The sequence below is a fragment of the Pezoporus flaviventris genome, unplaced genomic scaffold (assembly GCF_033815535.1).
Source record: "Pezoporus flaviventris isolate CSIRO_AGI_PZ_B2104156 unplaced genomic scaffold, CSIRO_AGI_Pfla_v1 ptg000036l, whole genome shotgun sequence".
Lineage (NCBI taxonomy): Eukaryota > Metazoa > Chordata > Aves > Psittaciformes > Psittacidae > Pezoporus > Pezoporus flaviventris.
In genome coordinates, this window is record NW_026892584.1 from 32,214,612 (window position 1) to 32,240,425 (window position 25,814).

A 25,814-nucleotide genomic window follows, 5' to 3' on the forward strand; every position below is an offset into this window, starting at 1 on the left:
AGTTTAACCATGCCAAGTACAAGGTCCTACACCTGGGTAGGAGCAATCCCAGGCACAGCTACAGGTTGGGCAGAGAAAAGATTCAGAGCAGCCCTGCTCTGGGAGTGCTGATTGATGAGAAAATGAACATGAGCCAGCAGTGTGAGCTCGCAGCCCAGAAAGCCAACCGTATCCTGGGCTGCATCAAAAGAAGTGTGACCAGCAGGTTGAAGGAGGTGATCCTGCCCCTCTACTCTGCTCTCGTGAGACCTCACCTGAAGTATTGTGTGCAGTTCTGGTGTCCTCAACATAAAAAGGACATGGAACTTCTGGAACAAGTCCAGAGAAGGGCCGCGAGGATGATCAGGGGACTGGAGCACCTCCCGTATGAAGACAGGCTGAGGCTGTTCAGCCTGGAGAAGAGAAGGCTGCGTGGAGTCCTCATCAGCCTTCGAGTATCTGAAGGGGGCCTATAGGGATGCTGGGGATGGACTCTTCATTAGGGACTGTAGTGGTAGGACAAGGGGTAATGGGTTCAAACTTAAACAGGGGAAGTTTAGATTGGATATAAAGAAGAAGTTCTTTACTTTAAGGGTGGTGAGGCACTGGAATGAGTTGCCCAGGGAGGTTGTGAATGCTCCATCCCTGGCAGTGTTCAAGGCCAGGCTGGATGAAGTCTTGGGTGAGATGGTTTAGTGTGAGGTATCCCTGCCCATGGCAGGGGGGTTGGAACTATATGATCTTAACTTCCTTTCCAACCCTAATTATTCTATGACTCTGTGATTCTATGATCTTTCTTACCTTGACTAGAATTCAGTCTTTCCTCACTATTACTAAGAAAACTGCTGTCCAGTCTCTTCCCTATTACTAATTTTACTTTAATCCTTAGTTTTTCTATTTCCAGGGAACCCTAAAAACAATCATCAAACTAATATCTTTCTGATGTCTTTTTTCCTCTCCTGATAATTCAGTCATATCTTCCCATCTCTCACTACATTAGAGTCCACAGTGTTCATCAGCCCTCCATACAACCTTTAGTAAAGTTCTGAGTTCTTCATTCTCTTTGATTTGTTTTTCGAACTCCCCACATCTTCCACCATACTGTGTTTGGCGCTACTGTGCCTACACCATGCACTTCAGGCAGTGTCCTCCTATTTATCCAATTCCTATTCTCCTTCAAATCTCTCTAGACTCCTTACAGTTGTTCTGCAACCCATGCCTATTAGGCATAGCAGAGTCCTGATGTATCAGGTGGGTCAGTAGCCAATATGACTTTGTGATACAAGTACCACATGGTCAGTACCCTGCTGACTATGGGTTATTTCCTGGGATTAGGTCTACTTATTTGGGTTTTTTTTACACATTATAGCTTTCCATAGCAGTCTTCTTATACTGAACTACTAAGAAATGAATGACTAGTGCACACTAGAGTGTGTCTAGCTCAAAGTTACACTCCACTTCTTTTTATACATCTTACTGAAATCAGAGGACAGAAATGAACATCCCTCATTCTACTTATCTATACCTTTATAATCAAGTTTGCCTTCTGCATTTGTCTCTTTGAATGAAAGGACAGAAAAAGCAGGAACTGCAGCATTTTGTAACACTCTGCAGGCAGCATCAGCTTAATTTATACTGAGTAGCTGATGCTGAAGATTTTCCAACAAATAGTCATCAAGGGATAGATGATCTCATCCTGATATCTGCATGAAAGCACTGAAACACTGCTCAGTTGTCCCACTTATAGGTGTCCAGTGCTGCTTGAGGTGTCTCAGCTAGAGAAATCTCATGGCAGTTAACCCAGGACCTATGGAAGACTGGAGCCCCTCTGGAGTGGCAGCTGAGGAATATCAAAGGTCTCTAGATACCTCTAAAGGGAAACTCAATTGAGCCTTCAGTGTCTATAAGGAAGCGCAAATAATACAAGTTTCCTCTAGTTGTAAAGTGCAGAGATAACCTTATTTCTTAATTGCTGTGATCTGTGGATGATGACAGGCTGTTTTGCTCCTTCCTAATTGCTTTAGCATTTGATTGCAATACATATGCTCTTCTTTCAGTAGCAGATCTTAGATTGCTCTAAACAAGTTAATTATATTTCACAACACACTTGTGCATTAAGGAAGTATTAACATTCCCATTTTTCAGTGCAGGAAAAGGGGAGGAAAAGGAGCCAAGGTAAGTGGCTTACTGAAGGTTAAACAGTAAATGAGTTCCTCTGAAGAGGCACTCCAGTGTTTCAACTACAGCTTGAATCCCCCATGGACCACTAACTTCTATGCTAAATGTAAGAATGATAATAAATGCAGAATTTTAGGGTTCCAAACTGCAGAAAACCATCCTACACAAATGTCTTTGCGAAACGAAGTTACATCAAAACTTCAGCATTCCAAAAGGTCTGTGTAGAGATAAACATCTGCCCAGAAATTCAGAAGGCTTTGACAATCCATATCACTGCAATGACAGCAAAAACCCGCAGGTATAAAGGATGGAACAAGACTGAACTCAATTTGCTAGGCAGCAAATGGAGCACCACCAAGATAGACTTCCTTCCCTGAGAAAAGGGCATCTCATCATCAGCCTGCAAAACATTTATACTTGGGAATAATTTCTGAGCATATTGGAAACAGTCCCATCTATCCTTCTTTTCTATAAAGAAACAGCCATTTTAAGCAGATAATTCAGCAGATAGGAGAAAAAAAAATTACTGCTGTAACTTCCAGATGTCTCAGTCAGGATGAGGGACCCACTGTGTTTTAGGTATTGTCTGAAGACGTATGTGCAGAGATTATAAACCAATTCAAGCAGAGACAACAAGTGGGTGTAACAAACAGCAGGAGGAATGCAGTAAAGAGGAGAGATGAGAACAATTACAAGAATTAATGTCTGCACATGTTGCTATAAACCCAATCTTATATTCCAAAATGTATAAATGGGAAGTTATATGAGGTATGAAACTAAAGATCTGGCCTTTCACTAATTTCTGTTATTATTGCTTTACCTGAATTGCACCAAATGAGAGAAGCAAAAACCAGTGATAGGCAGATCAAATGTTTTATGATTGTGTATATCCAGGCTGATTCCATCAGTAACACAAATGGCAGGCTTTGGGGTTTTGGTTGGGTTTTTTTTATTTGTTTGCTGTTTTGTTTTGTTTTTAATGTAAGGCCAGGTAGTGTAAAAACTTGCACCCGTACTCAACATGTCCAGCTCTCCCTACAACATTCTTGAGGTGCCTGCTTAGGTTTTATACTCATTTTTTACCCCATTCACGCACTGGGTATGACTAGTAAGTTTTTTAATCAATACATACGAGATTTTTCCCATAATTCACATTCAAATGTCAGGGACAAGTCCCAGTGACTTTGGGGATGGAGTTTGATCTTTGTTAATGGGATTACATAGTTTGATTGCCTGGAGTAGCAGGGAGCTTCAATGAAGGAATCTGGACCCTATTTACTTCCAGATTTGTGAAATACTTGGTATGTCTAGACAACACACTCAGCATTTACAGGGAACACACAGATATATACCTTATACCTAAGACAAATGAAGACACTACACAGCAGGCACAGCTCAGTCTCCATGCCCTATTCTTTCAATTTTAATGACTGAGAAAACAGCTTCCCATTAGCTGTCTGTCAGGCACCGTCCCTCATGTCAATTCTATTCTTTTAAACCTCTTCTTTCCACAAAGTCTTTCTACGGTATACTGATCTTTGCTATTGTGAACTGAGAATACCAGTTTTATGCCAGATGAAAGCTACTAGCAGGCTCTAATCTATTTATCTATGTAAACATTTATAGTTCAGTCAGCATTATGGACTTTGAGCATTAATTCATTTCAATAACTATCATTCTGACCTGGGTTCAAATCAGCATCTGTCCCATGCCAAACCAGCAAGCCATATCCCCACAACAAGGGCCCTGGCATTTAGAAATGTGTATAGTTTCTAGAAAATATTGCCTGTAATAATCAGATCTAAACAGTCTTTGAGACACCATAGATCTCACTTACATCACTGGACTGTTAACTTGCTTGCCAGGAACATCAATTGATGTATTTCAAGTACTGTTAGCATAAGTTAGCACAATTCCTACTAGACGAAACTGTGGAAATTGCACGTTCTCTGTCTGATGAATGGAACAGGGCATGATCATACAATACACATTGAAATGAAACTGGTATTTGAGCATGAACATTAACTGGACATGAGCTTTTAATACTTAGGATGCTGTATCCTTGTACCACCAGCTTTCTACATGTTGATCTTTGTATCTGAGAAAAGCTCCTTCAGTCCTTAACTCCAAGGATATCACATCCAGTGAAAAACATTACATCATTCTTCACATGTACATCCAGAGCACAGACTACATATGTGACTGTAAATCAAATTCATTTTAGGGCTCTAAGTGATTTTGTGTAGATTTTTGCTAACATTTACATCTACAGAAATCTATTTTCATTTCAAAAGGAATGAACTATCATCTTGTCTTCTACCCACATCACTAATTCTTCAGTGGGACTATGTGAGTACATCATTGCACTGCTCCTCTATTGGTCAACGGATTGGGTCTTAGACAACTTTTCCTTACCAGTTTGCTTTTTTCCATTCCACCAAATTTTACCTATTTCCTGAGTCCCTCGGAGAATTAGAAACTAACATTTTTTGCTTCCTTCCTTCCCATTAGCACCCTTGTTGCCTGCCTAATGCTGCCAACATACAAAGAAGAAATAAGTGATAGAATTCTGCAGTCCTTAGCAGGGATTCAGCTTGGCAGAGAGGAAACCTACTGGGTTTAAGGTCTTTTAACTATCACAGTACCCTACCATTTTGGAGACATTAGGAAATTGTGACTGACCACCTGTTGGATCCATATGCTTTGAAGTTGATTGCCAAGCAAAGGAGCTGCATACAGAGTGCCATCAGTACAGCCTCCTGTGCGTTTTCTCAGGGGAAAGGAGAAAAGGGGTTTTTGCATTAAAAGACATTTTGCAACACATAAAATGAATTAAAATGAAGCTACAGCAAATACACATTCAGAAAAGCACCTGTGAACAGCAAGTTTTTGCCATGCAGAATTTTGACCCTATGGTAAGGAATATACTGTTATTGAAATAATCAGATCTCTGTTAGCACTAACATCTATGTGTTCATTGTGAAGCTGTGGAGGAGACTGATGTGGCGATTTCAGCCTTCACCTAATTAAAGACGTAGTAAGATTTAACCTAAAGCTTAATTGTGTATAATTTTCAAACAGATCTGCTGAGCAGAAAGATGTCTGTTCTGTTGTATTCCTTCTACACCAGGAGAAACTGTTTCTAACATTTCATTTGGTAGACATGAGGGCATAGAGGATGACAGACAAATTGACCACTAAAACCAAACCTGCGGAATAAAGATGAATAATGAAAGCCTGTGCTATCACTTCATACTTCCTGCAACTACTGCTGTACAGTGCTCAGCTGCCAGCAGTTCTGCTGCAAATCTGAGCATATGGCTTCGAGCTGCTCTGCTCCTGTACTGATGCACAGAAAGATGACACACTAGTATACAAATTACCAGTAGGGTTTTTTTCAGCCACTTTTCTGTAGGTTGCATATGAACCTCCTCCCCATGCCAGGAAAGGAGAGCATTTCATTATGGTTTATTTTAAAACACCATTCAGATCATTTTACTGAAAACTGCTGCACTGGTGTAAATCTCCTTTCACCACCACATAAACACACTCCCCAAGACAGACTCAAAACCTAACTATAGAGTTAATCAAACTATCCACTTGGGCTGATCAGTTGTTAACAGGACAGAATAAGGAGTCTAAAGGTCCCTTTGGGCTCCATTTAATGTGTCTTTTTATACTGTTCACACTATGGATTATATTGAAACAGCATTTTGCTCCAGTTGCTTGCCAACAAACATTTGCCATGAAGGAGCCCTGAGGAAGCAGTCACATCTGTGTCCACTCCTGTACCACCCATTTAGCAGAGACAATGATCACTAGAAACAACAAAGGAGACACAGATAAAACAAACAATGCTGTGAGTCAGAGATCACAGCCATCCCAGGCAAGTTTGTCATGAAAATACTCAAGAAAAACGGAGGGGAGAGAGATATCAAATATAGAACTATAAAACTTACACCTAGAAAAGGTTTTACCCACGCACCCACCCAACTCCACATTTGAGGAGCATTTTCTAATGCGCCGCTAGGATTGAGCAAAAAATACTGAGCAGTGCACATGGGAAACAGACAATCATCCAACGTCTCCTCCCATTTGGAGTCAAATACTCTCCTACAAGTCACTAGACACAAGGAATAATATAATTGCTATTATTACAGTAATGATAGTAGTAGAGAATCACCAACCTTGAGGATCCCAGTTCACCTGTTTTCTTGGAGTCTCGATTGGAAATTTCATCGCTTCCTTTTTGCACAGGGAGAAAAATGAATTAAATAAATCCCCAACCTTCCTGTCTGAATGCTGCAGTCAAACAAATTAATTTCAAATTATAGGGAGCCTGCGCTGTTTGACTGAGGGGAACTGGTGGTTGCCAAGGAAAGAAATACACAAATAAATCAAAGAAGGTGGGGAGGGGCGGGAACGGGAGTGGAGTGGTGGGGTTTGTACCGGAGAGGTGAGGAGGGGTGCAGGCACCCCGACAGAGACAGGGGTGAAGAATGGAGTGAGGACCGGAGAGGGTCTTGGGGGGGGGGGGGGGAGCGGGAACGGAGGGGGCTGAGCTGGGCAGCGGGTCCCGGGTGCCGCTGGCTCCTGGGGAGGCTCCCACAGCCGGCTAGCCCGGCCCACCGGCAGATGTGTGTGAGGGTAGCGGGTATCCGCTGCAGCCCGGCCCCTCCGCGCCCACCCGAGGGGCGCCCGTGCTGGCGAGCCCACAGGCTTGCAAGGATCGGGGAATCATCGTCTCCTCTCAGCCCCAGGGACACCTCCCACACGCGCACATTCTCTCCAACCTCAGACGCCCACCAAAAAGGTGCCCACCTCAGTTCAGCCCCCGGCACTAGAGGGGTAACAAAAGTCAGCCCGGGGGGGCGAGCCGCAGGGGCATGGCTGGGCGAGGCTGGGAGGACCCCGCTGGCTGCCGCAGCAGTCCGGCTCGCCGAGGAGAGACGGAGCACGAAGAGAAGGAGAAGGTGGAGGAGGAGGAGAAGGAGGGAGCCACCCTATAGCTTTGGAGGGAATTCACGGAGCCCCTCTCTGCGCTTTAAAAAGGGGGTGGGGAGAAGCTGCGAGTCTTTTGGAAGAGGCGGTAGCGGGATGCCTTAGGGAGGGGGCAGGTTCCGGCTGGTACCTACTGGGTATCCTTCCCTGGAGGAGGATGCAGGTTTGTTTGGCGGAGTTTGCAGCCGGAGACACGCTCGGCTAAGCTACGAGCCTCAGCAGCGACGGCGGCAGCACATGGCAGGAGTACGGCAGCATCAGGAGGCTCTGCAGCGCAGGGGGAGGGGAAGGGCAGGGAATCATCCGAGCCCCCGCAGGCTCTGGGGGACCAGAACCGGGCAACCCGAAGGCCGGGGGACCCCTGCTCCCCTTTCTGGCCCCGCTGCCCTCCGCGCTGCTAGCAGGGACAAACACCTCGTGTCAAGGCAAGGGCTGGCGAGACAGAGCAGGAAGATATGGCTAGGCTGCGGGGAGGGGGCAGGGAGGAAGGCTGGAGAACTCTCTCTCGAAGCCCCCCTTAGCTCTCAGGGGGATTCGGGGAAATGGAGGACGCTTGGTTTTGCCTTGTGCAATTACCAGCCGCTGCTTTCCAAGGCTGCGTTCTTCCTCCTCTCCCTCCTGCCAGGCTTTCCCTCAGACCCAAAACAGGCTGGTAACACCAGCAAGATCTCCATTTCTAGTTATAGTACAAGCCCCAGCTCCCCCTCCTTTACCCAGGAAAACAAAACCCCAGCCCCTCTGGGGGCCTGAAGAAGGACGGTGTGAGGTTAACCCTATCCTGTCTCCTCTCTTCCACAGTAGAAACCCGCTCCTTGTGTGAAGGGGACTGTTCAGTGAGAATGGTTTAGGGATGAGATCCACAAATTCATGTGGGTCATGGGTCAGAGACCTCAGAATCAGTACTGAGGTCCATAGCCAGGACCTACATTTTCAGGAAACGTGGTTGTGATTTAAACCTGGTGCCTGACACAGTTTGTCCCCTGCATTTTGCTCTGTACTTCTTTTTGATCAACTGTTCTGTCTTGCTTTCCTATCTGTTGCTCAGATGTTAGGTAACCTTGTAAGACAAGGGAAGAAATTTGCCCTGGTGAGGAAAACAAACAACAACAACAACAGCAAAAAAAGCAGTCGGAAATGTGTGAGTATCTTTAGGAAAATCTTGTGGTGGAAACTGGCATATTCTCTTCATATCCACATTCCTAAGCTAAATACACACATCTATGTTTGTCCCCAGTCTTTGTTGAACCCTAAACAGGAAAGAGAATTCAGTATTGGTGAATCCAGGTCTTCATTGGTGGTGGTGTGCAAGGTCCTGTAAAGCAGTATGTAGTTTGATAAAACTAGATGGAAATAATGCAGCAAGTTTTCTTAGGGGGAGGTGCTGGGTGTCTCTCCCTAATCCAAGCTCCCCTGTGGCACTTGTTTTGTGCTGTAGAGGAGGAGGCGGGAGAGGCTGCTCTGAGGGAGGACATGGTAAGAATGATAATGAGCCTGCTCAGTAAGACTTGAATTTGAGATAATTGCAATGATGACATCAGGAGCATAAGGTATTCCCTTTGCAAGCAAACCGTGATGCATTCTAAACAGGCTTTGGAATTCCTGTTGATATTACTTCTGCAAACTGAATGGAAGCAAAAGTGACAGTTGGCATTTCTAATTGTGTGATCGCTTGAATCATGCTTGGGAAATCTTTTAATGATTCCAATAACCAAAGTGTCTTCAAAGAAGGCTTCTGAACCCACAAGAAGATCACTTATCAGATATGTATCAATAAAGAACTATTTATGTATTTATACGTGCATACATATATAACTTATATAAGCATGTATATAACTTCCTCAGCATTCGAAACAGTTTCCAGTTTAACGGCATCTTCCTTGTACTTTACTGGGAACCACTAACATATAGACATATATTACTCAATTGTAACACTCTAACCCAAGCACTACTTTGTGACATAACTAACAGCAGTTAACTGATGAGATGGGTATTGTGCCACAGGCATCTGACAACTGAGAACTCTCATAAGATCACTGAACTCAAACAGGCCATTGTTTGAGTTCCACCATTAGATCACTGCAAACATACACAGGAAGTCTATAGCCTAGAGGTGAAATCTTCAGGTAGTTCATTACTGGAAACACATCCTGGTTGTCACTGTCTAAAGAAGAGGAATTTTCATGTGGCCGTATAAATCCTGTATTAGTAAACTGACCTTATAGAGACATCTCATATTTGTTTGACTTACAGTAGCAGTAAGAAGATAATAATGACACAATGCTATATCCCTGTACCCTCTTAATGTTCCCATATTCCTCAAAAGTGTCTGTCAGCTCTGCAGAAAAGTTTGCTCTAGCTGTATGGTTTGAAAACCTTGTGGCAAATCAGTTGTGAACTGTTAGGTACATAAATGCATGACATCATGTAATTGATTTGCAATTTTTTTGCCATGTTAAAGATCATGGAAATCTTGCTCAATTATTTCAATGCCTCAGACCTGCAGTTTTATCTAGTGGGCCAGTTTAATCTCAAAGTAAGTCATTTAAAATCAATGGGGTTACTCCAGAGATGGATTTGGCATAATGAGTGCATCTTTCACTGAAGCACAGCTGTTGCATAGAAACGTAACTATTATCTTATGCAAATAAAAGGCCTTTTACCCCTCAGTGGTGGTGAATTCTTGTGATAGGGAGAGCTGGTGCTGCCTTGAAGCTACAGTGTTTCAAGCTGTTACTCTGTCAACTTTTACAAGCTAAGTAGATTCAGTAATGTTCAATATTTAAATGAAAGACCACCAAGAAAAAAAAAGACAATAACTATAGCATGATCAATCTAAAATAGTACCTGCATGAGAATTTTCAGGACTCAACTTTATACCAATAGTTTATCAAACTGGTCTGACTAAATTTTTCATTTAGGGCTCATTGTTCAGACTTACTGTCCTTATAGTTGGTTTTATTGGAGAATCGGTGCCTTACAGCACTTGGCCTGTAACAGTCACAACACAATAGATAAAAGGCTTTCTATTATAAGTGAGCTTACTGAAAAAAGAAATAAAATGCTAAGTGCACTTTTACTGTTCATTAGTAATATGGCATGAGTGATTTAGAAGTTGTTCTGATGGAACTCAAACGAATCCATAGCAGAACAGACAAATAAATAGTTCTTATAGCTACTTAAATCCAGTGAGCAGGAATGGAAAAATGCTTTGATAGTAGACAGAAATCACCTTAAACTTGTATGTTCAATTTCTGGGATGCACTGAAGGGATGAGAAGTCTACACAGTCTTTGCGTCATCACATTGCAGCATGCTCATTTGTGTATGCAACTATTCATGGTTAACTATATGGTTGTTTGAAATCTGGTATTTCTACATGTGAAGATCATTCTTTATTCAGTTTATTGCCACAGGAGTGCTGTTATTTACACTCAGACCAAGGGAACCAGAGAATAACCCAAGTGAAGTGCATCCTGTTCTTTATATTCTATTGACCCATCTTCTAGTAGTATGAACTTGGACAGGATCCAGTGCAGAATCCTTTTATAACTTCTTTATTTTCTAGGAAGCTTTCTGTCTAGGAAGACTTGCAAAGCCTTCTCTCTAGGATAACCTTAAGACTTTTTTTTCAGATGGTTCTCAAAAGCTTTAGAAATGAATCTAGGAATCAGGAAGTTAATTAAGCATCAGGACTACTATGTACTGTGCAAGGAAAAGCAACTTACTGGTTTTATTGCCTTCTACTGCATGCAGTTTCTTACCACTTTTTAAGTCATAGCATGCAGTGCTGTATCTTCATTCATTCAGGGATTAATCCAAAGAACAGAATTTATTGGCAGAAACGGTTTCAGTGACATCAGTGAATATACCTGAGAAAATTGCACCTCAGTAATAACCTTTGCCAGGATGGTGTCTTCTCAAATCTGACCTGTTTGAGTTACCACAGCCTGTCTGCAGGTTCCTTTAGATAGGGACACTAAACACAATACGCTATGGATCCTGCCTCTCATATCTTAACACATTGTTCATATCCTCAGACCCACTTTGAGCATCCACCCTCTAAATGCCGGAACAGAAGAGGGGGTACCTAGTTCACATCTTGTAATCATCTTCATCATCATTTTTTTCTAGTAACTATTCCTCATTATCCACACTTCAGCTTTCAGACACCTGTTATATCAATCCCTTTGTACAGCCAGGAGCACTACAGTGTCTGGAAAAGTGCATGCACATTATTAGTCTAATAGTATGTAGCTGTTTTTTTTTTCCAATAAAAGATCTGTCATGTAAAAAAGTATTACCTCAACCTGCACAGTATTTAGTCTCTTTCTGAATGTGCTTACATCTGTTTCACATTAGTTTAATTTGACTTCAGTACAATTACTCCTGAATCACAGTCATGGGAGAATTAAAATCTGGCTCTCAGTTTTTCCATTATGTCCCTGAAGAATCCTCATAAGATCAAAGGCTGATATTGGACAAAAATAGCAAGCCTGATTAATAAAAAAAAAGCCACCAAATCCATTTTACAGCAATACTATTCTCTTCCCTCATGTCATTTTTTAAGATTTCTTACTAGATAGATACATGATGCTTTACCTTAGCAGGCTGATAACTTTCCTCTATATTAAACAGGAAATTTGGGGGTTAGCTTTCGGAGATACCTGTGTTTCTTTGCCATTCACACCTGCGGCTGCCATCAAACGGAGAGTACACGCAGACGTCAGCCCAGTCCGTCGGTGGCGTTCAGCACCCTGGACAGCTCGGCTGCCCGCTCCCGCCGCCCCGGGGGCCGGGCGGAAACACCCGGTGCCAGCGGACACGGGTATGGACCTCCCCGGTGCATGAGCCTCCTGCCCCATGGGAGAGTTTGGTCTGCCAGGGCAATGCAGTGTCAATGCAGTGATAATGCAGACTATAAAAGAACATAGCAGCAGGCACAGGGGAAGAGTAGCACACAAAACATCTGGAGAGAGAAAATGAGGGGCAGTGGATGAAGGGCAGTCAATATTAGGAACGTACTAACAGAAGTATGGGCAACTGTGCTAGTAAGGAGGTGAAAGGAGAACAGGAAACCCCCAAAGCCTGTGATGCAAATGAAGGAGCAGAGAATAGATGGTCTCGACATGAGAAGGGTAAGAATAAGTGGGTGGGACACAATCATAAAATGGTTTGGGTTGGAAGGGACCTTAAAGCTCAACTAGTTGCAATCGCTCTGCCATGGGCAGGGACACCTTCCACTACACCAGGTTGCTCAAAGCCCCATCCAACCTGGCTTTGAACACTGCCAGGGATGGGGCATCCACAACTTCTCTGAGCAGCCTGTTCCAGTGTCTCACCACACTCACACTAAAGGAGAGATGAGTAAAAGTGTTTAATGAATGACAGAAATACATTAAATCACAACTGCACATATGGAGATTGTTCAAGGAGTAGTATAAAGTTGCAATACTGGAATAGATAATGGAAATTAGAGCCAAATAGCACAGTTTTAGGTATACGCTTGTTGCTCTAACACTTTTTGTTTAATGCCTCCAGATATAAGAAATTCACTTACTAAGCTTTGTACTTAGAACACACAGCAATCTTGGGCAAGGCTTCAGATTATTTTCTGTATTGCTGCATAGCCCAGATATTTCCTTCTTAATCTGCAGGACCAGTAGAACTAATTCAGCATCATGGAAGAATGCTGTACTCTGACCTGATTTCCTGCAGACATGACAGGACCTTATCAGCCCATAGGGCAGGGACAGGGGCCATACATGCCAAAGACAATTCGGAAGTGTTGTCTTGCCATCCATTTTACTGAAAACTTTACTAATTTCTTAAAAACAAGTATGCTGCTAACTGCAGCTGTTCCTTTCAGTGATTTCCAGTGCAGTGTATCGTCTCAGCAGGCTATTAAATGTGGGGATTAATGCAGCTATAGAATAGTTAAAGTAGGCAGGAACAGTCTGCATAGACACCGTTCACTGTGACCCATCCTCCTGTAGCTTTCAGTTGTGCCTATTTCTTTTCTTCTCTGAACAGCAGTGGAAAAAGAAGCTATACTAAGTGTTTAAAGAGCTGACTACAACTCTTGCATTAATCATCATCACTTTTACAGTACTTAGAGAGCTTTACTACTTTCTAAATTGGGTAACATATTTCTCACATGGCTTGTATAGTAAGAAGCGGTTCCCAAAATGTGCAAGCAATGATATTCAGCATGGAGCTGTGGAATATGGAATGAGATAAGGCTCACTATGCAGTTTCACCTCCAGCACTCTCCCTCACCTTCCCTTTACTTTGTATCCTAGGACACGGATCTTTTCAGCCACACAGATGTAAAACTTTTGCAACCAGTAGTTTAGCCGCTACCTGAAAGGCTTACACTCAGAATTGGTGGGTCTCTGTATATGCACACCACTGGCACTTTAGTGCTGGGTCTCTCAGGGGAAAATTACTTTCAGATAGGACAATATTTCAAGCAAAATGAAATCAATAAATTATTATTCTGTGGAAGGAAGAATGGGGCTATGTTCTGAGTGTAAATTAGAAATCATTTAATATTAATTACAAGAATAGTGTGCCAGGCACTATAGTAACAATCAGGAAAATGGCTCATGTCTTAATATACTAGAAAGGAAAAAGCAATTCCTGCATTTCTGAAGATGCGCAGCCTAGCAGCAGGCACATCCCAATTTGAGTTTCTACACAAACTGTACACGCACATGCATAAAAAAAATCATGAAAAATAAATACAAATACAACCCCCTAAGTGGAATTTAGTGGGTTTGCTAAGAAAGAAAGCAATGAAAAGACTAGGTTCATCCTAGTATATAACATCACCTTCTACAACAACTACTATTTTCCATCTCATTACATGTTTCATAGTATTTTGTGGGAGAAGATGTAGGGGAATTACAACAGTTTAGCTGCAACATGGCAAGAGACTGCAGTGTTATTCACACATGGCATACTCTCAGCAAAGTGAGAAGCTCACTGTGAATCAACCCATAGGCAGTGGCTTCTCATAGTGGATCTGCTACAGCCTACAGACCCACAGGTGACGTGCATTTCATTCTGCTACCCATGAAAAGAAATATATCACCATATATAATTATGGTATAATTCAGGACTATATGTACTCTGGGAATATAAAGGCAATAAAGAAGTTATGTGAGTTGGGAATTGTATGTTACTTATGCTGAAGAACAGAAAAATTTAATGTGCATTAACCTCCCAAGCCAACAGTCACAGGTTGTCTACAGGCAGCCTCCTTCATAAATTGCATTTTGAATGCGCATATCCTTTAAGCCTTTTATGGAGTAATTCAGGAATGCATCCCTACAGCTCTAAAACAGCTGCAGTTACTTCTCTATGTAATACATAGAAAGGCCTTGAGATCTTCTGTTCAACAATCATAGAATCATAGAATCACAGAATAGTTAGGGTTGGAAAGGACCTTAAGATCATCAAGTTCCAGCCCCACTGCCATGGGCAGGGACACCTCCCACTAAACCATATCACCCAAGGCCTCGTCCAACCTGGTCTTGAACACTGCCAGGGATGGAGCATTCACAACCTCCCTGGGCAACTCATTCCAGTGCCTCACCACCCTCACAGTGAATTTCCCCTTGTCCTGTCACTACAGTCCCTAATGAAGAGCTCCTCCCCAGCATCCCTATAGTCCCCTTTCAGATACTGGAAGGGTCTCCACAAAGCCTTCTCTTCTCCAGGCTGAACAGCCCCAACTTCCTCAGCCTGTCTTCATACAGGAGGTGCTCCAGTCCCCTGATCATCCTCGTGGTCCTTCTCTGGACTTGTTCCAACAGTTCCATGTCCTTTTTATGTTGAGGACACCAGAACTGCACACAATACTCCAGGTGAGGTCTCACAAGAGCAGAGTAGAGGGGCAGGATCACCTCCTTCGACCTGCTGGTCACGCTCCTTTTGATGCAGCCCAGGATACGGCTGGCTTTCTGGCCTGCAAGCGCACACTGAAGCCGGCTCATGTTCATTTTCTCATCAACCAACACCCCCAAGTCCTTCTCTGCAGGGCTGCTCTGAGTCTCTTCTCTGCCCAACCTGTAGCTGTGCCTGGGATTGCTCCCACCCAGGTGTAGGACCTTGCACTTGGCATGGTTAAACTTCATGAGGTTGGCATCAACCCACCTCACAAGTGTGTCGAGGTCCCTCTGAATGGCATTCCTCCTCTCCAGGGTATCAACCAAACCACACAGCTTGGTGTCATCGGCAAACTTGCTGAGGGCGCACTCAATCCCACTGTCCATGTCAGTGATGAAGATGTTAAACAAGACCGGTCCCAACACCGATCCCTGAGGGACACCACTCGTCACTGGTCTCCAGCTGGACATTGAGCCACTGACCACAACTCTTTGTGTGCAGCCATCCAGCCAGTTCTTTATCCACTGAGTGGTCCATCCATCAAATTGATGTCTCTCCAGTTTAGAGACAAGGATGTCGTGTGGGACAGTATTGAAGGCTTTACAGAAGTCCAGGTAGATGACATCAACTGCTCTACCCCTGTCCATCAGTTCTGTAGCCCCATCATAGAAGGCCACCAAATTGGTCAGGCAGGATTTCCCCTTAGTGAAGCCATGCTGGCTGTCACCAAGCACCTTGTTGATTTTCATGTGCCTTAGCATGCCTTCCAGGAGAATCTGCTCCAGGATTTTGCCAATAAACCACTATATATTTTTTACATCTTTACATTGTATTTGTCTATAAAGATCCCATTTGGTAGTTCTAATATCCTTTCTTACAATACAAAATAATGCAATTATTTTATGTAATCTCCAATTTCCAGAGATCTGACACAGTTGTTGAACTGTCAGATCAAAATTGCTTGTATTACACAATCCAAGTACAACTCAGATAAGGACTGTTGGTTTGGGTTTTGGGTTTTTTTTTGGGGGGAGGGGGGTTGATGGGCCAGTTTTTTTCCTTGTTTTATTGTCACAAAGAAATAGTTTTTCAAGGCCGTCTATTAAGGGAAAGACTCTCACTCTCATTTAGAACACTTATTTGAAATACTAGAGTATTGGGGATTGGTGACTGTTTTATTACAGTAGCTGTCAACCAAAGCTTTCAAAAGTGACAAGTGATTTCCATCCCCAGCTGAAGACACCTCAAAAAAAAACCATCAGCTTTCAGTCAGTGCTGAGTGTTCAGTCTAAGAAAAATATGCCGCTTTAAAACACCTCCAATTGACCATTCAAGAATTCAGGAATCCAAACCAATTAGTCCTGATCCATAGTTATTAATGCCTATAGCACCAGATCTCAAAGGTATTTAGGCAAGTGATTCTGATTGAGTCAATGGCAGTTAGGCATCCAAATATCTTGTGGATCTCATTTTAAGCGCACATCACCAAATCGATCAGTACTATAACCATGCTAATGGAATTAAAGAAGAAAATAATTTAGCACAGCACTACACTGGCAAACATTTTCAGTAAAGGAAGTGATGCAATGAATGAAGGCTCTGTCACTATCATAATTAGCTATTTTCATAGACAGTGGTAGGAATGGACTCCATTTTAGAGTTCAGAAGTAGTACCAAAATGTACATTTATGGTGCAAATTTTCTTGCCAGGTTGAAACTCAGAGCAGCAATGGTTTAAAAATGTTGACAGACATTTGACTCTACTAACATTAGAGGATGCTAAACATATAAACGGGCATAGAGGCTTGCTGTTCCAGGTCCTTGCTAGATCAATAAACTGCGTTTGCCAATCCCTGCACTTGATATTTCAAGGAGAAACATAATATAGCTAATTCTATTTTCTTTAGCATCTTCCAGCTGATTATCTGAAAACACTCTACTAGCAAAAGTGAATCATGGAAACCTTTTAGAATAAATATTATTATGGCCATTTACAGATGAGGTAATTGGTATATAGAATGGTCTAGTATCTCATCTAATTTCATGAAAATCCTGAATACAGTGAGAAATGAAGAGATTTTACAAAGCCCAAGCATTTAATCAGAAAAATAGGGTAATTTCATGACATAAGAACCTAGACTGGTATATTAAAAATATTGTTATTAAAGAAATAATATAAGAATCAAGACATATAGATCCACTACTAACATTTTTTCTTGGTAAAAATATGCCTCTTATTCCATCAGTTTATTCCACACAAAATCTTTGCATAAAACCACCCTCCCACTCAATTACAACAAACTTTTATAAACTATACATGCTGGCTATCTGGGTTATAAATCAGCACTTCATATTACTTTCTGGCAATACAGTATCATCCTATATAAATACAGATATATATATATATAGGATATATATATATGAGATACAGTAAATATCTCTTTCTTGATTTTCTAACAGTCCAAAAAGAATAAATCACAAAGGCTTTTAAATTTTTCATTTTGTGAAATCACAGAAATCTAAACCTTTTGATTTGTCCTTGTATGACAGCTTCCTTTTTCTCTCATAATTCTCTTTGTCTTTTTGATCTTCATTCCACTGTCTTGAGAAGCAGTGGCCAAAACTGAATGAAATACAGATATGCCCATTAAAGATCTAATGCAACATTAGTTATAAAGGATTTTTTTTTTTGCATTACCTTCCATGCTTTCCAAAATCATAATGCACTTCGTTTCTCAAAACCAGGTGAAGACATACACTCAAGGCAAACTACAGAAAAGCTGTGATCCTCCTGTTTCCCCACTTCTTGTAGAAAATTCACTGAAGCACTTAAATCAACACCCACTTAAGCCTTGACAAACTCTAAAACAAATGAGGTGGTATTTGACCCTTCAACAGCTTTTTTTCTGCTTCAGAGGTGTGGCGTTGTCAAGGCAGATAGGACTTGGTTTGGTTCTGCTTCGTTCTGATTTGGGATGGATTTTTAAACAAGTGGGTTTTTTCTTTGTTTATTCAATGAATATTATTCTTCTTACATGTAAAGAAAAAGCAGCAGAATTGACATGGTTGAACTACCCCCATGCCCATTTGTACTTTGTAAATCAAAGATTTTTTTCCTACAGTCTTGAATTTACTATCTGCATATATATCATAATATATATCTATATTTTATCTGCATATCTAAAAACATCAGTCTTATAGCAAGCCTTGCATTCTCCTCTGTTTGGGTTTGATCATGAGTGTTCTGTTTTACATATGTCATCTTCCTGCCCAGATGTTTTATTCACCTAAAATTTGTTAATGCTCTTAAGACTGAGAATGACTGAGGCAATTTATAACTCACATTAAGCTTTAATCAATCAAGTAACTTTTGTCTTAAATTGTTATATCCTCAATCCCTAGACTTAGAGATAAGATTACAAACACCATTAAGAGTCAAATAACTACAACTCCAGTAAGGTGAATAGAAATTCCTTCCCTGTAACTTCTGCTGAGGTGGAAAGAACCTACTAATATTTTCTAACTTGTGGTATTAATGTATAGTTTACTGGACACTTAACTGAAGAGCATCTTATCTTATGGTTGTCAGGTGTATTAGCCCTTCACAGATGAAAGTGAGGAACTGGTCTTTATCTATCAGACAGAGCAAGCTTATGAAGTTTCACAGCACAATGAATTTTCTCCAGTAATCTTTCCATAGCACTGAGAAAACTCACAAAAAAGAAAAGAGTATTGTATGGGGGAGAGGAACATGACTAACCATAACCGAGCTACCAAGCCCAAGGTGATATAAAATAACTGGAATATTGTGAATATAGTATCTGTATTCAAGAAACAAGGAAAATTGATCAGGTAGTAACAGGCATGCTAGTTTGATCTCTGCACTCTTCAAGGATATATTTTAAAGAAAACAAGGGCATGTGAAAGTAATTAGTATATGCAATGAACCTTAAGGTTTTATTAATCTAATAGAACCTGACTAGTTCGTGAGATGTGCTTAGCTAAAAGGGATACAAAACAGGGTTTTTTGATATATAAACTACAAGGATTGGGAGAGGCTACTGGTGAAGATCTGGAAGACCAATCGTGGAAGACTTTCTATACTTTTATAGTACATTTGTAAAATAGCTAATTGTGCTTATTTATAATGTATAGGATGTGGGAATGAATAAAATTGGAAGGTATTACTAATACTGAGAAAAAAACAGATTATAATTTGGAAAGTATTTAGTAATACTGCAAATCTGTGTGGTCCTGATTAGAACACAGTATTAGTAGCACCAACCTCAAAGTCATGCATTAGAGGACAAACTGTTACTATGAACAGCAGATGTTAAGAGGAAAGAAACATGGAATTACTAACTTCATATGGGAAGTCTTGGAAAATAAAATCCGTATGAATCAGGTAAATGTTCTAGCATAGACCTTGCTAGAATATATGAAGGAAAACGAACTGGTGGAATGGGAAACCTGACTTCTGAAAAGTGAATAGAAGAGCATGAGACTAACAATGGTACAACACTAATAAACTGACAATGAATTCAAAGGTTTTTAGCCATCTAAGGAGTTGAATTTTTGAGAAAGCTTTTAGAGAATGTGGCAAGAATAAAAGCACACTTTTCAGAGATTCAACAGCTTGTGGAAGAGATCTATGTGATGATATCTGTCATTAAAGAAACCATTATAACATGACTTCTCCCTATCCTAGTCTTACCTTCCTTCTACATTGTATAACTGATTTACTCAGAGCAAATTCAACCCCTTCTAATCTTGTGTAGAATTGCTATAGACTATTATAGATATTCAAGTTTAATATTAAAAATCACTGGCCTTGTGAAATTAGATTAGGGATAAATATTACTCTGTGTTTAGATCTCACCCATACTATGTGATCTCCAATTTTTACATTTATTATTCAAAGGATAGATGTAATTTCTGTTTCTAATGATGATAAGCACAGTGCAAAAAGACTAATCCCAAAAATGAAGACAACTGCACTAACACCAAGTGTCTCCATTTTTTCTACCAACTACTAATCACATTAAGATGATTTAGATGGCAACCTACTCAGACACCTGAATTGGTATATGCAAGGTCAGAAAAGTCACTGACAAGGCTATAAACAGACTCTGTGCATCCTGACACTTGGGCTTCTGAAACATCCATCAAACTGAAGTCCCTTTCTTTTCTCATGCGTAGAATAAGTAAATGGGAAGGGGAAAATAGGTGGGGGAGGAGAAGGAAGAATAAATTAAAAAAAAAAAAAAAAAAAGGGTTTATACCAGATTTTAAATGAGTAGCATTCAGGTTCTGTTTAAATCTGAACACTGATATTCCTGAAGTCTTATGATGTCAGTAACAACACACAAATATAGTAAATAGCAAATGTTTTCCTTGGAATATAACTTTTAGATGAAGTGGAGCCTTAAACAATGTAACAGAAAGTACTTCTGGCACTTCTTCTCAAGATTTTTATTTTTAGTATTAATAAAATGATTCCACATAAAAATTACTCTTAGACGTTTTCATTGTCACAGCTAAACTTCACACACTTGTGTTGGATTCCTGACATTTTCTTGCCCATTGAATTCTTTCACAAATAGTTAGAGAAGTGCTTAACCTGAATGAAATTGCTATTACTTATAATCACAGCATGCGCAAGATTTTCTGTTTCCTGCATCTTTATTACACAGGCAGTATCATTACAGTATCTTTTCAAAGCCAAATAACCCCCCAAAATTCTTCCAGTTGAGAATTTCAGCCTATTTCTAGTAAAACTGTATTTCACATCCATGCAGATATTTAATTTGTATCAAAGTGCTGTGGAAAATCATCGGATATCTGTAACTGACTTTTGTAGGCAATTCTGAAGCTGCCCTCGAAAATTCCTCTTCCTGACCTTGGCAAAGCTGGAGTAACAGGAATTGCTTCACTGGATTTAATGGAATTGTATCATTTATATATGTCTAATCAAAGTCCTAATTTTCTGATAACGACTGAAATATTGAACCTATGGTTTCATTCTGTTTCTCATTAATTACCATGAGTAAGCATTTCCTTGTGGCACAGAGGTAAATCTATTAGAAAATAAAGCATTTCTTATGTTCTAGACAACTGAGTTATGACATTTACATTGGTTTTCTCCTTTAAAATTCCAATAACTACATTAGTTATTGCAGTCTGCATTCTTTAATACCTAACAGTTCGAGTAAAAAAGTGAGAAAAGAACAGCCCTCAGCAGTCAGCCCTAATAAAGGACAATTTTTCATGCACAAGCCTCCTGTCCACAAACTTTCATGGGAACAGTAGATAGACAGAAAATGACACAGTGTAAGAATAAATATAAGCAGATCTTGAGTCACCACATCTACTAGGTTTTACATTACAGCCAAGAACAACATCTTATACAATTTACGGAGGTTTCTTCCTTGCCATTTTTAAAAACATTCTTGTATCACAGGGATAGATGCATTATAAGACTCTGCATAGATCTGAAGAGAAAGAATAGTTGTATAGCAGCTTCCTGAAGGGGGTTTGGTAGTAGTTATTCATACTGCAGGGGAGAGTTTTTCTTTTAAGCTGATAAATAGTATGGCAGTTTAACACTGTGTTCATATAAACCTCACATCATTAGATATTCCTATATCTAATTCCTCTCATCTTCCTTATCACATTCCCTCTTACTTTAAGTTAGCTCCCTTACGGTATTCTAAATTACAAAGTATTAAAAGCTGCCGGTTTTAAGACATGGACCATCTCCTCTGAATTGTTTCTGCACCATCTTTCTCACTGAAGCTTTAGAAAAATCTTTGACTACTGCTGCCATACAGACAATAACAAAACAACTAAATGCGTTGCCATGAAGAAAGGGAAAGAGTCTCCAGCCCTGCCAAAATCCATAACGTTCTATCATTTAGTAAGTTGCAATGATATTTCAAGACTGTACATGATTTTAAATAACTTGAAGAACCATATGACCAAACAGCATGCAGCAAATGTGAGACAGAGAAGAACCTACTGTTCCTCTGGAAAAGTATGTTTTGTTTTGTTGGTGTTTTTTAAGGAAACAAACAAACAAAAATTCAGTAGGTATTAAGTCTGTTCTTTTTTCCCCTCACACCAATTGCATGACAGCCACTCCAATTTTTTGACACAAGAATTTCCTAAGTAGAAAAAGCCTGCTCAGACACCTGTTCAAGTGCATTTTGAAAGCACTGCCTCCTCCGATCTTTCAGAGAAATGTTTTTCTTTCCAGACAGTCATAGAGGAATGGATTGCAAAGTTAATGGTCTAATGAAGCAGCTAGGGATTGCTGCGAGTCAGTGTCAGCCTGCTGTGAGTGGCAGCAAGGTGCTTGTAACACTGACACTCCAAGCCACAGGCAGGTAACAAATCCACATTGAGAAAGGGCACTGATGCCAAATAAAAACCTCAAGAACTCAGAAGATTTATTTAAATCATAAAGTATACAGTGGGATGAATTTAGGCTTTTTCTAGAATCATCTGTGAATACGGTGCGCAGATCTGGTTTGGGGATGTTTTCTGCCTGCATTCATGGGCTTACTTTCACACACAGCTTACTTGCATACACAGCATGCAAGAAAATCAATGGCTTGAAATAAGCAGATTCTCCAGAAAAAGTGTAGATTTTAATTTTCCAATGTACATACAAACTATTTCTTCCAAGAAAGCCAAATCCCCAAAAAAGCAGAGTTTTGACATGAAAAGGTCTCTGTCCCAATTGAGCAGGTAATAGTTCCTGCCAGACATTGCAGTCTTTTTCAGAGGAAACTCACCCTGTCACTGGGCTAAACATGCAAAAGAAAGTTGGCTATAAATAAATAAATACATAAACAAACTTTTTTATCTAAATACTTTGTTTTCTTTATTTCCTCCACAAAAACAAACACCAAGCTTGGCTTATAAATGCTGTTTTGAAGTAAACAAGAAGGCGGTAGTTCTGTATGCCTGTGTCAGGGTAGGGACAGATGCCCATCTACACTTGCAAATGTGTCACAATATATTGGAAGGAGGGACATTTCACTGAGTAAGTGGGGAAACTTGAAGTCCACATAACTCAGCAACTGGGCACAGGTCAAGGGCACTCATCCTACCTGATCTGCCAGGCAAAATAGTGAGTACTCCTCTGAGAGCAAAGACTGCAGCTGCGGCTGGGTGCTTCATCATCTACCTGAGCTGTAGGAGTGGTAGGAGGCCAGTGCCTCCACCCAGACGGAGCTGCTGAAGGAAGAGGCTTCAGTGAAGACTTCGGGCTGCAGGAGGTGCCTAGGCCTTTTTTCTGGGGCAGGACAGGCAGCAGAGCTGCCTGGAAAAGCTGTGCCCAGGTGGAGGACCTGCAGGAGGCGGCCCAGCTGCAGGAGGCGGTGAGGAAGCTGTGTAAGGTCAGGAAGGCTGAGAAGGAGTGAGATAGCTGGTTACAAGCACAGTCTGCAGCAGACACACAGCCCAACAGCCAGAATCTCCCCCACCAGCACACACAGAAGGGAAGGGCAGCCAATAACGCAGAATAGAAGCCTGCAACGGGAATGACCTGCAGGAGGAGGAGAAGCCTCCTCCACCTCCTGAAGCCTGTGGTGCCCTTGCAGAACTGCTCCATGGATCTGCAGACTAAGAGGAAAGACCCATTGCATCAGGAGATGCTGGAGCCTAGTAGAGCAGTCTGACTTGCTCCCTGCAACAACCAGTACACTAAGAAAAAGCAACGAGTGATAGTAGTAGGCAACTCTCTTCTGAGAGGTACAGAGGCACCCACTTACTGACCTGATGTGCTCTCTAGAGAGGCGTGCTGCTTACTGGGGGCTCATAACAGGGATGTCACCAAGACTACCAAGCCTCGGACAGTCCACAGACTTATTATCCACTGCTGTTGGAGGACTGGAGCACCTCTCCTATGAAAACAGTCTGAGAGCTGGGCTTGTTCAGCTTGGAGGAAAGACTCTAGGGATACCCTACAGTACCTAAAGGGAGCTACAAGAAAGCTGATGGGGAACTATTTGCAAGGGCATGTAGTGATAGGACAAGGGGGAATGGTTTTAAACTGTAAGAGGGCAGATTTAGATTAGATACAAGTTTTGCACTGCGAGTGTGGTGAGACACTGAACAGGTTGTCCAGAGACACTGTGGCTGCCCCATCCCTGTAAGTGTTCAAGGCCAGCTGGATGGGGCTTTGAGCAACCTGTTTTAGCGGAAGGTGTCCCTGCCCATGGCACAGGGGTGGAACTAAATAAGCTTCCTTCCAACCCTATGATTCTAACACATTCCTGCTGCTTTCATTCTCTCCCAGCGTAAGTACATTTTAAAACCTTGTTCTGTGTAATGCATTACAAGCAAAAATGGAAAATGTCCTACTGAAAAAGACAGCCAATAAGATTCAGTGCTGTGTTTCCCCTTTTCAAATTGGGAAAAGGCAAATCTTACATGTTTTGTCATTTATTGCTTCTCCAAAAATGGTAGGTTCTCTGCAGCAATCTGTTAGTTATTTCTGTACATTTTTGGATGGATCAAAGTGCAATACTGACTCAATTTTTGTTAAGGCTTATTTTTATTTAGTACATATTACAGGACTTAATGTGTTAGCATATTGCTGTACATATGGGTTACTTTTTAGTTACACTTTCAATATGTATATTCTCACAGACCAAAGGGAGCCTAAGGCCAAAGAACCGTAAGTCAGGCCAATTAGAAATAAAGTTTTGTTCTGTGCTGCCACTGGAGGTAAAAAAAATGCAGAGCCAGGACATCTCCAGGATTCTGTGGCTGTCGATTGAGAGGGAACTAGTGGAAATCACAACATTCCCTCAGCGTTGCCTAGAAACCAGGGGAATAGCTGTGATACGTTTCTAAAAATGGTCACTTACATTTGGGTGTTTTAATCATCTACATGGTGGGAAAAAAAGTATAGGAACAATAGGGAGGAGAGTATGAGAAATCCACCACTTGGGTCTGACAGAACAGCCTACTTACTGCATGTTGGGTACAACACACTGAGAATTTCGGAACCTGAAATTCAGAATTTAGGCAACAAAACAGAAGAAGTATCTAAAAAGTATAAAAATCTTACTATGAGCAGCTCATTAAAAAATAAAAAAAAAAGAAAAAAGAAAACAGTAGTGATGATGTCTGTAGCATGGTCTCTGCAGTCAATAGAGATTTAAGGATACCACTAGAGATGAGAATCTCATGCAGTTATATTCTCTCTAGTATCTTCAGGTATCTGAAATGGAAACTTTTTTTAAGACTGCCTCTACCTCTAGATTCTACAGTTTTAATTGTCTGGATTATACCAAAGCCTAAACCAGAGACCCTGAAACACATGAACTTTTGTGACCAGTTTCCTAAAACCTTTCCCTAAATCGCTAATTTCACATGCAATCAAAAATCTAATTCAGAGGGGAAAAAAAAACAAAACAAACAAACAAAAAAAACCCACAAACAACAACAACAACAAAAATACAAACAAAAAAACCCAACCCAAACCTGTTGAATTTAGGGCTTTCTGGATTTGTTGGTTTTGTGTGGAGGAGTGAGGAGGACAGACATTCTCTGTGACATTTCCCTCACATCAAGAGAAATAAAATGACAAAATGCAATCAGATTACTTTGTTTTGACAAAAAAGTGTTTGTGGTATCATAATTGATGGTAGTTGAAATGCCATGGGAATGTATGTTTGATAAAAAAAGGAGTCAGAAAGACAGACAACCACCAGAGGACGGAGTACCAATGGGTTTCCAAGGCGTATGTTCCTT

General features: G+C 41.0%; 1 protein-coding gene and 1 long non-coding RNA gene across 5 annotated transcripts in view; both read right to left on the minus strand.

The window, feature by feature from the left end:
• KCNK10 (potassium two pore domain channel subfamily K member 10) overlaps positions 1 to 25,814 on the minus strand; it is an 85,521-nt gene that overhangs the window by 58,556 nt on the left and 1,151 nt on the right. The window contains exons 1-2 of one of the 4 annotated variants that reach the window (XM_061463761.1): positions 7,293 to 7,462; positions 6,345 to 6,402 (exon numbers count right to left, since the gene is read on the minus strand). The exons of 2 other annotated variants lie outside the window; for them this stretch is intronic. In XM_061463761.1, coding sequence (XP_061319745.1) covers positions 6,345 to 6,396 — 52 coding nt within the window. In that variant the 5' untranslated portion in view covers positions 6,397 to 6,402; positions 7,293 to 7,462. Of the gene's footprint in view, positions 1 to 6,344; positions 6,403 to 6,978; positions 7,115 to 7,292; positions 7,463 to 25,814 lie in introns of those variants that run through there. One more of the 4 variants, XM_061463763.1, reaches the window with a different exon arrangement.
• Positions 8,924 to 11,930, minus strand: LOC133274785 (uncharacterized). Its single transcript, XR_009745263.1, has 2 exons — positions 11,459 to 11,930; positions 8,924 to 11,370 (listed from the first exon to the last, which is right to left on the minus strand). It is a non-coding gene; the product is annotated as an uncharacterized LOC133274785 (long non-coding RNA).